The sequence below is a fragment of the Helianthus annuus genome, chromosome 6 (assembly GCF_002127325.2).
Source record: "Helianthus annuus cultivar XRQ/B chromosome 6, HanXRQr2.0-SUNRISE, whole genome shotgun sequence".
Classification (NCBI taxonomy): Eukaryota; Viridiplantae; Streptophyta; class Magnoliopsida; order Asterales; family Asteraceae; genus Helianthus; species Helianthus annuus.
This window is the reverse complement of record NC_035438.2, coordinates 21,014,230-21,024,437: the sequence shown is the minus strand read 5'-3', so window position 1 is coordinate 21,024,437 and position 10,208 is coordinate 21,014,230. Positions and strand designations below refer to the sequence as shown.

General features: G+C 37.3%; 1 protein-coding gene and 1 non-coding gene across 2 annotated transcripts; both read left to right on the top strand.

Annotated features, from left to right (window-relative positions):
* The first annotated feature begins 950 nt into the window (after positions 1 to 950).
* LOC110864944 (40S ribosomal protein S30) lies at positions 951 to 1,837 on the top strand. The gene is made up of 3 exons (XM_022114114.2): positions 951 to 1,064; positions 1,146 to 1,283; positions 1,655 to 1,837. The coding sequence occupies exons 1-3, from the start codon at positions 1,061 to 1,063 to the stop codon at positions 1,699 to 1,701; spliced, it is 189 nt and encodes a 62-aa protein (XP_021969806.1). The 5' UTR covers positions 951 to 1,060; the 3' UTR covers positions 1,702 to 1,837.
* Positions 1,838 to 8,959: 7,122 nt separating this feature from the next.
* LOC118479944 lies at positions 8,960 to 9,111 on the top strand. Its single transcript, XR_004861586.1, has one exon. It is a non-coding gene; the product is annotated as a 5.8S ribosomal RNA (ribosomal RNA).
* Positions 9,112 to 10,208: the final 1,097 nt, after the last annotated feature.

Genomic DNA, 10,208 nt, shown 5'->3' with positions numbered 1-10,208 from the left:
AAAGATGCTATCACAAGCTTATAATATGGATAAAAAGTACATAAGAATGAATACATCCATAATTACTTTCATAATTTAATCATACATGTGACTATATATGGATGAAGTACATAGATGTTTGCTATCTTATTTAAACATGAACCATTTCACCTTTTTAACATTACATGGCGCATAGTCATGCAGTTTTAAGCCACATGTCCCAAATTATATAGAGTAAGACACGAATATGGAGAATAATAGAGCATAGCCGTATGCTTGAGATTTAGAAATTTCTTTTGAAATCGTTAGACCAATACAAATGAACATAATAGTGTGTAAATGCTTTAATCAGAACTGCAATTCGCTCACTGCTCATTTAGTGACACGACGATATACTTGTCTACTTCTAAAATAATTCAACATTTTCTTATATACTTTGTTCACCCCAAAATCAAAATCTTCAACCCCTTTTTAAATTAAAACATTATAAACATACAAGTTTCGTGTTTTAAACAACATATGATCAAATCAAAAATCTTTCTTAAACTCTGGTCGTTTAACTATGTTAGTCTATCCCTAATCTGATAGATAGCCAAAACTTATAAACCTCACTATATATATCATTAATTTGTCAGAGTGATTGATTACAATTCAGCCCGTTTTGACCTATATGTGTGTTATTATTCCGAACGACAAGGTATTTTATTAAGCAAAAAGAACTAGCAAGTATATTACAATCCCGAAGAATCCAATTTTTACACTATAATTTCCATTATTATTATTATTACTACTATTATTATTATTATTACTACTATTATTATTATTATTATTATTATTATTATTATTATTATTATTATTATTATTATTATACAATTAAAAGTTAAAATTATGGGCTGATCGACAAATAGAACCAAGAGTCCAAGTAAAATATAGCGGCCCATTATAAAGCCCAAATGAGGCCAATATATTATTCACTCCCCAACCCTAACCCTAAATCTGAACCACCTGCTTTTCGCTCGCTCGCTACATCCAGCCGCAAGGAAGACCAGATCGAAGCTAAACAGCCTCGCATTCATTCAACATGGGTAAGCTTAATTACTTACTTACAATCTCATCGTTTTGATCACTATCTTTGTATCCTAAATTTGATTGAAATTTGTTAACAGGAAAGGTTCACGGATCGTTGGCTCGTGCCGGTAAAGTGAGGGGTCAAACCCCCAAGGTTGCCAAGCAAGACAAGAAGAAACAGCCCCGTGGACGTGCCCACAAGCGCATCCAATACAACCGCCGATTTGTCACCGCCGGTACGTTGCAAACACATATTTTTAGTTGATGTTTTTATCTATTCCTTAGACATCAAATAATAGTTAAGACATATATATTTAGTGTATTGGTCTTTTAGGTTGTTTAACCCCCCTCATATTAACATCAAGATAAATTGCTATTACTGAATCTGAGGCATTGAATTTTGTGATAAAGAGTTTTTAGTATTTGTTTTATTTGAAGTTTTTTAAAATCAAAATTGTGGTTTCAGTTGGATTGGCACATGTATTATTATGTGTGTTAACTTATTTCAACTGTATGGTTAAATTTTTAGTTATCATTTAGGTCTAAGTTTGTTTTGTGGAGCACTCTTGGCTGGCTATAAATAAGTGTTTGTTTTCTGATTGTGCAGTTGTCGGTTTTGGAAAGAAGAGGGGGCCAAACTCATCAGAGAAGTAAGGCATGGGATCATGCTCAATCTTATTTGTTTTTTTGACCATTGTTATGTTTTTGTTTTGATGTTACAGAAGTTTGTTAAACATTATGAAGTAGTAGTAACTTCCAAGTGAGCGTTTTGTCAGCATTTCATGATTTACTTTTTGTTTTAAAAACTATTAACTTACATACCCCCTAGATCTTCAACCATTTTAAGATGAACACCTTTACTATAATCCTTGATACAACTGGACTACCTCCCCCTTTAGTAGTTATTTATCTGAATGATCAGACTCCACAATTGTTGTTAGGGGTGAATTGATAAAGGCTTTGGATTCATAGGGATCACATGTGTTGTTAGAGGTTGAGCATTGTAGGGGTGAACATTTGGTACCGGTATCGAACCGTACCAGGTATATTTGGTACCGGTACCCACTTGCCCCTTTTTTGGTACTGGTATGTTTTTTCCTGGTACGGTACCGGTATTTACGAGTAAAACAACGGTGAATACCGGTACAGAACCGGTGTATTCGGTATCGGTACTCACGTTTCCTGTTTTTCGGTACCGGTGCTTTCGGTACTGTGTCATCCCTAGAGCATTGTGCTACCAACCTACAAACATTGAATTGTGTGTATTAGCTCTCAATGGCGGTGATGAGGGCGTGCGGGGAGGACCACCGCACAGGGCCCGTGATTTTGAGGGGCACATGTTTTTTTTTTAAAAAAAAATCCAATATATATGTTAATTTTTTTAAAATATTATACACATACCAACTCCAAGATAGGTCATTTACATAACAATTTGTATGGTTTAGACATTAGCTCATTGGAATTAGGTTTAGTGAACTCAATGCCCATTTGATTTTAAAAAAAAAATTAATAAAACAGTACGAAAGAGCACATTTTTTCGAGCTCGAACAAGTCAACAAGGTACATGAATTCTCAGAGACGTCACTGTTAGCTCTGAAGTTTGGTAAATTATTTTGCCCGCTGGTTTAGTTGCGCTATCCAAATTTCTATGCATACAAGTTGACTAAGTCTTTCTACAAAATAAATTTTGTACTCTGTATTTTTAAAAACTGTATAAGCTTTCATCCGACGTTGGTGAATAAAAAAAAATATATAAAGAACAAAAAATACGTTATCTCACATATCAAGGTGTAAACAAGGTGAGCTACCTGAGCTTGAAAAGTTACCTATGTACCGTGCTTTGAGTTATGGTTGGTTACTTGAAGCTCGAGTTTAAATGAGCTCAGATGAGAGGAGTGAAGTGAATAAAACACTCATTCCACCTTCCTAGGTAAAGGAAAATAATGTAAAAAAATGTCTTTAGCAGAGGCTATCGGTCTAACGTCAATTATTCTAAAGCATAAAAATGCTACATGTATCTTGTTTGCTTCTGCATTACATGTATCTATTAGATAGCCATAATAAATAGATATGGCAATAATTTATACGCTAGTTTCTTCAATCCCTTGTTTTAACGTATAAAATTTCTAAACGGAGATGCATATGAAGCAAGCAAAGGTTGTTCTTGTCTTGAGCAGACGGTAATTCTTTGGTTGTAACACGTAAAAATTGTAGAAAGTATTTATTAAATGTAAGTTTTTTCCTTCCCAACATTGTGTCTTTGCTTATGTATATGTAGAGGTGCACTGCACTGTCGAGGTAGTGGATCTCTTAGGAAGATTATAAGGCCAGGCGGGGTGGCAACAAGTTCAACGCGTTATAGGAAAGATCAACGCGTGAAAAACGAAATCTTCCACCGCCACTCGAAAGATCAACGCGTTATAGCACCACGGACTCAATTTTCGTTATTTTCTTCACGGCGTTATTTTTTGTTTTGTGAGGGTAGTTGTTGGTTGGGGGGAAATTGTTGGGTGTGGTGGTGAGTGATGACCACCCCCACTAAAAAAGGTTGTGAGTGATGGAAAAATGGTTGATGACATTACGGAACTTGATTGGTGCTTGTGAGTGATAGAATTCTATCACTAGTGACCACCCCCCTCCCCTTAGCTCGAAAAAAAGTGAGGACCACCCACTCACAATGCTATTTTTTTTAAATGTAAAATTTGGGGGGGGGGGGGGGTTGGGGGGTGATGTAGAAGTTTGCAATGGTTTATTGTTAGAAGAAAAAGTGGGGGTTTGAAGTGGCGGTGGTTAAGCAATCTGTTGGATGGACTAGGTTTAATCGTTGTAGTCTTGTAGATGCTCTTAATTCCACCGGACAAGATGAGGCCATTTGAAAGATGGTTTATAGGGTGGTTGCCTCCTCTGAAAAGTTAAATTTTGACTTTATGTGATCAAAAAGCATCTTCATGTCCGATGATTCTCTTCAAAATTTCAACAAACCCTGTGTTTTGTTCGACTAATTTAGTGAAATTGAAGCTGCTTATATGAATCGAACACGCAACCTCATGAGGATATGATACCTTTAGAATACATGCCATTTGGTCAATTTCATATCATCCAGCCTCTAAACCCCCTCACTTTTGTTGAGTCATTTAAGTTAAGAGATTATACAATTGTTTATCCAGTTTGATACAGGTTGTAACTTTTGTTCTTTGGAGTCTAACTCGCTCACCGGGTCTATTGGGAGATTGATCATCTCGAATCGGTCCTTAGTCTTGTGATGATTTCATTATTGACCATGTGGTCAATTAGGTGCACAGTTATGTTTATGCTGGTTAATTGTTGTCATTCATGATATTGCTCGTTATGTTGGTTTGCTTTGAGCATGGTGTCTGGTTGCTGATCCACTTTTCTGGGACGATTGTGAAGCTTGGGAACTATCTTGTGTTTATGTGGATGGATATTTCGTTGCTCATTGTTGGTTTAATTTTTTGCCCTGATTTAGACACTGTTGTTATTGTCAAATTTTTATTGGCTGCTGCAAGACTCTTTGTATCGGCTGCTGTTGCGTATTCATATGATTATGATATGGGTTTCTTATTAATTACAGATCATTTGAATATGTTGTTAAGAGGGTGTGTGTCACAACTCCTGACCAAACCCTGGACGAGAGCCATGAACAGTCAAGTGGTACCAGTGGCTATTTTGAAAATATTGAAGGAGAAATTTCATCAGGAACGTGAGCTAGGAAAAATATTAGATTTTAGAAACACCGGAATTTTATCTATAACAAATGGGAATAAAACTCATCTTTTACAAAGGTAGCTTTTAATAGAGGATAAACCTGAATACAAAGTTTCTTAATTTTAATTGATAAAATAAGCCACTTCTTTAAGCCTTTTGGTGTCATATCACAATTCTTATTCAAATCTACTGTAATCACCTGAAACATGTTAAAAACATTTTATCAGCAGGAAATACTGGTAAGTTCATTCAATTTGTACAAAAACACATTGCTATAATTACAACATTAAGGGTTTTTACATTTGTTTATATCTTTCAATTACCCAAATCAGTATTTTATTTGTCACTTGGTGGCATTTCCTGTGACTATGGTCATATCATTATTGGCCCTCAATTGTCCAATAGCAAAGCTTATCAAGTAGCGTATACAAAATCCCACATACCGACAGTAATTTCAGAATTAAAAAAACTCAATCACTATAAATACAAGTAGAAAACATTTAGGGTTTTGAAAGCATTTAATAAAAAAAGAAAGAATGACTCACAATGCAGTTCTATAGTTCTGCTTTAACAGGCCTCCTGATTCTAAGCCTTCTGATACTAAGCCTTTTGATTAACAGTAAGTTTATAGTTCCCAGTCTTATGCTAATTAAGCATCTACTTTATCAGTGAAAGTCTTCTGATTCTAACCCCTAATTTCACATAATGCAATCCGTATTAGTGTATAAACCCAACTCAAACTTTAACGATAATCACGAGATCAAAACCTCAGCGTAGTTAACAAAGTATAGCCTTATTTAGGCAGCACTTTGGCATCCGTTTGATTGGTTTATCGATCAGTCGGACAGGGTATTGTTTCAGTGATTAGGGTTTAATACACAAGAATATAGAGAAACATAGATACGGGAGTTTACAGAAATCGATTTGAATCGAAATGAGCGAATTTGAGCAGTCCAGGACTTGCCCTTTATATAGCCAGGCTGACCTCTCCCACGCGTCGCGGGAGGAGACAGGGTATCTCCCGAGTGGCGCCTGGGCGGTCGGCCTGGCCTAGGCCTGCCACATCACCAGCATAGGTCTGACACGTGGCGCCTTAGCGTGACACGTGTCATCGGCCGCCTTTTTCGTCCAATCACGCGTTTTTCTTGATTTTCGTGTGGGTTCTTATTGCGTATGCTCGGGTCTTGATCCTGAATGGTTCGGTTTTTAGTTGTGAGTTTAGTAAGGGTACTTTCGTGCGGGTTGGTTCATCAACCGTCAAGTTTTCTTAACTGCTAAGTTTTTTGAGTTTCGTCGCGCACACTTAGGGTTTTTTATTACGATTTGTCGTCGAGAAAATTTTTGAGGGTTGTTACAGTGTGTGAGATTTAGGAGTGTTCTTAAAGGTTATGTTGAAACTATTTTTGACATTGTTAAAAGCTGCAAATCATACACGGTTGTATTACTGAAGTTTTGCCAGTTAATTTGGAAAAAGAAATGGTCAAATGGGTTATAATTCACGTAAAGTGCAGTTTGAGCTTGTAGAATGTCGTTTATTCAATGGGAATAGTTTATTTTTGTGTCATAATATAACTTTTACATTCAGAGGAAAACCATAGTTATTCAATATTTTTATGTCATAATAACTTTTCCATCAAGTGTGGTGGAGTGGTTGTGGAAAAATTTAGTGTTCTTTGTGACCCAGGTTTGACTCTCACTCTCCTTATTATTTTATGCGGCATACAGGTGAAGGGCGAATACGGGTGGTGCCGGTTTGTCTTGGATGGGAGGCGGGGTTTTACCGATTATTTCACTGTCGTACCTTCGGCCGAGTGGAGGTCGGGTTTACGCGCATCTGAGAGAGCAAAGGGGCCGGCAGCGATCGAGTAGTCGACCTTGACCACAGTGTCCGGTGTCACGGTGGTTGACACGTCGTTCCTTGCCGTTAAAAAAAACTACTTACCATTACCAAGAACATTACCATCTCTAATCTATCATTAATGGTTAGATCATGGTTTCAAAGTCAAGTTCACATGGAAATGTTGAGATCTATTAAAAGGGAGACAAATTTGAGGCAAAGGTTTTTTTTTTTTTTTTTTTTTTTTTTTTTTTTTTTTTTGAGGTGTTTGGTTCACAGAATTTTCAAAAACTGAAATTGGAATTTATTCCATCTAGTAATATGTTTGGTTGACATGTACATAAAGGATTTGAGATATTACCAAAATACCCATAAACATTCATCTCCATTCTATATGTATCAAACATCAATTTCTTTTGTAACCTAACAATGTATTTTTGCTTATGTATACAGATATACAATACCTGTAATTTGATATAACACAGCCTCCGAAGAATCTACAAGTGAGGTTGATAAATATTGGAAGTCTAAAATATGTAGTGGGATCCGGTTTTTGTTTAAAATAATCAAAGTTGTTTTCCAAGTCTTTAGCTGGCGGAATCATAAATGGGAATTGGGAACAGTAGAAGAGTAAAAAACGACGCAACCTTAGACCATGTGTAGTGGGAGGAAAAGATAGTGTCTCCACCCCTTGGTGTTTTGCGTCATGTGGCGGTCCAGTTAGCATGTGGGCATTATAGGGCATTATCTTAAAATGAGTGTAATGGTATAATGCCCCAACCAATCATTACTCAATTATTTTTTTTTTCAAATTAAAACTAATAATATTTTATTAATTAAATAAAAATTACATATATAATAAAACACAAACACATAATACTACTCGTCTTAATTTTCGTCCTCGCTTTCACCATTCTTGTCATCTTCGTCTTCCTCGTCATCCACTTCTACTTCACCCTCGTTTGGAATATACCGAACCGACCATGCGTGTTGAACCAAATCAACCGCTAAACGCAGTATGTGCGGCTTCAGACTGCATTTCATGTGCATTCTTCACTATGTCTTCCATTGTTACTTGGAGATATTCCTGAACAGCTTCCGGTACATAGTTTTGGCATATTGTTTTTCCTTCGTCTTCCAATATCATATTATGCATGACTATACAAGCGTACATGGTATCTCTCATTTTTTCTTTGGTCCATGCATGGCAAGGATTTCTCAAATAATGTCATCGTTGTTGAAGAACCCCAAAACATCTCTCAATGTCCTTCCGGTGAATCCAAATGTCTCTCTCGCATCCGGTTTTTGTTTAAAATAATCAAGTTGTTTTTCAAGTCTTCAGCGATGCGTAAAATTAAACGTTTACTCATACGCCTAAAAACTTCTGGGTTTGGGTAAGTAGGCGCTTCATCGAAGTAATCTTTCATCAACCGATTGTTTGCTGAACGTCGGTCTTGTTCAATATATTCTCTTGGTAAAATTTCACGTTGAGGCCGGCTACAATGTTTCATATACCGTGCCGCGAGTTCCCACGCACTCGTAACCGCCTCTTGCTCGACCTCCTCATCGGTCGAGTCACCCTCATCCGCTAAAAACTCTTTGTAATAAAAATTTGTAACGGACGACGAGGACGTGGGGGAATCCATTTTTTATAGAAATGGTTTGTTGTTTGAGGTTGTATGTGTACGTTTTTGGTTTTGGTTTTGGTTTGTACAAAATGGGGTGTAAGGTAAGTATATATATAAAAGTGAAATAAAAAAATATATAATTTATCCATTACTTTTGACCGTTGGCAACGGTCTTATTGGCCAAAAAAATCAAATGCATGCGTTTAAAATAGGACGCCCCACCCATTTAAAAAAAAAAAGGCCTCCGGGGGCGGCCCCAAGGCGTGTTTGGACGTTTTTTAGGGGAAAAAAACGCCAAAACCCCCCAGTACGGGCGATCTTATCAATTTTGTATTTTTCTAATATGTGTTTAGATCGAAGCATTTGTTTCGGCCCTTGTGAGTCCTTGTCGACGTGCGTTCATGCATGGACCATACCTTTGGTCTGTCATTGATGTCATGTTGACGAAATAACCACTATGTCTGGACCTGGTAAGTTTCCCCGTGTTGAGTCAAATTAAGCCGCATGCTCCACTCTTGGTGGTGCCCTTCCGTCAATTCCTTTAAGTTTCAGCCTTGCGACCATACTCCCCCCCGGAAACAGCCTGTATAAAGTTTCGTGTCGATACGACTATAACGTGCCCGATCCAAGGCCCAACGACACAACGGGCCCGATCGAGGGCCCAGACAACACATTAGGCCTGGTGTGCGCGCTGGACGTGGCTTCTTTGTAAGCTTAAAACGACTCCCGGGAACGGATATCTCGGCTTACGTATCGATGAAGAACGTAGCAAAATGCGATACTTGGTGTGAATTGTAGAATCCCGTGAACCATCGAGTTTTTGAACGCAAGTTGCGCCCGAAGCCATCCGGTTGAGGGCACGTCCGCGAGTCATCAGCTAGCGTTGACTACGTCGCTGCCCTTTGTACACACCGCCCGTCGCTCCTACCGATTGAATGGTCCGGTGAAGTTTTAGGATCGTGGCGACGTGGGCGGTTCGCTGCACAAGGATGCTTGCTTTAAGGTAACCTTCCGGCAGCACAGCCAGCCTGCAATTGCTAGTTCAAGCGGGTGGAATCTGCCTATAGGGGCGTTGCTTGCTTGCTGTGGATGGGTGTGCATCGGTCGGTTTTGGCCTATGACCATAACCATAATCATGATGTCGGTTAATTGGTTTTAATGGTTATAGTGGGCGGTTAACCGTGTATTAGCCTAGCTAAAAATAACTTAATTTTTTTAACATGAAATAAGTTATTACTGCATATTTGTATATATTAGTATAGTACATAGCATGAAAAATACACATAATCTATAATATTAATATCCATTATTACCGAATATTCAAATAAGTAATAAGATATATTCTATAAATTCAAATAAACAATCATATATTAAAAAATATGGTGAAAAGTCCTAAATCAACAATGATTATTACATGTTGGTTCGGTTCGGTTACGGTGGGTATGGAAACATTGATAACCATAACCGACCCCCCTACTTTTGGTTTTCAGAGAAACCATTAACCGACCCACCGGTTTTTGATTTGGTTCGATTTTTCGGTTGGTTTTATCAGTTAATTCGGTTAATTCGATTTTTTACACACCCCAGTTTAGAGTGTTCTATATTCACCTCTCAACCTAATTTTTGTTCTCATCAACTAGTTCAATAACTATGGCCTTAAATAAGATCTTTTGTGGGCCAAATATGAAAGGTTGATTTTTTACCAATCAGTTCTATAAAGTCCACATATAATTAGACAATGTCCATCAGTCTAGGGCCCAAAAAATGTCTAGATGCGTTGAATGAATGAACCATTTCACAACTTAATTTCCTGTTAACATCTTACAATTACTTTTGCTTTACTTTGAATAATAAAACAAACAAATTAAACATTTTGTTATAAAACAATTAGAGTAAGATGCAAATTGCATATTACATAAACTAACAGAATGTAACATGAAGATTCCAGCCAGTATCTGTAGCAAGAATCC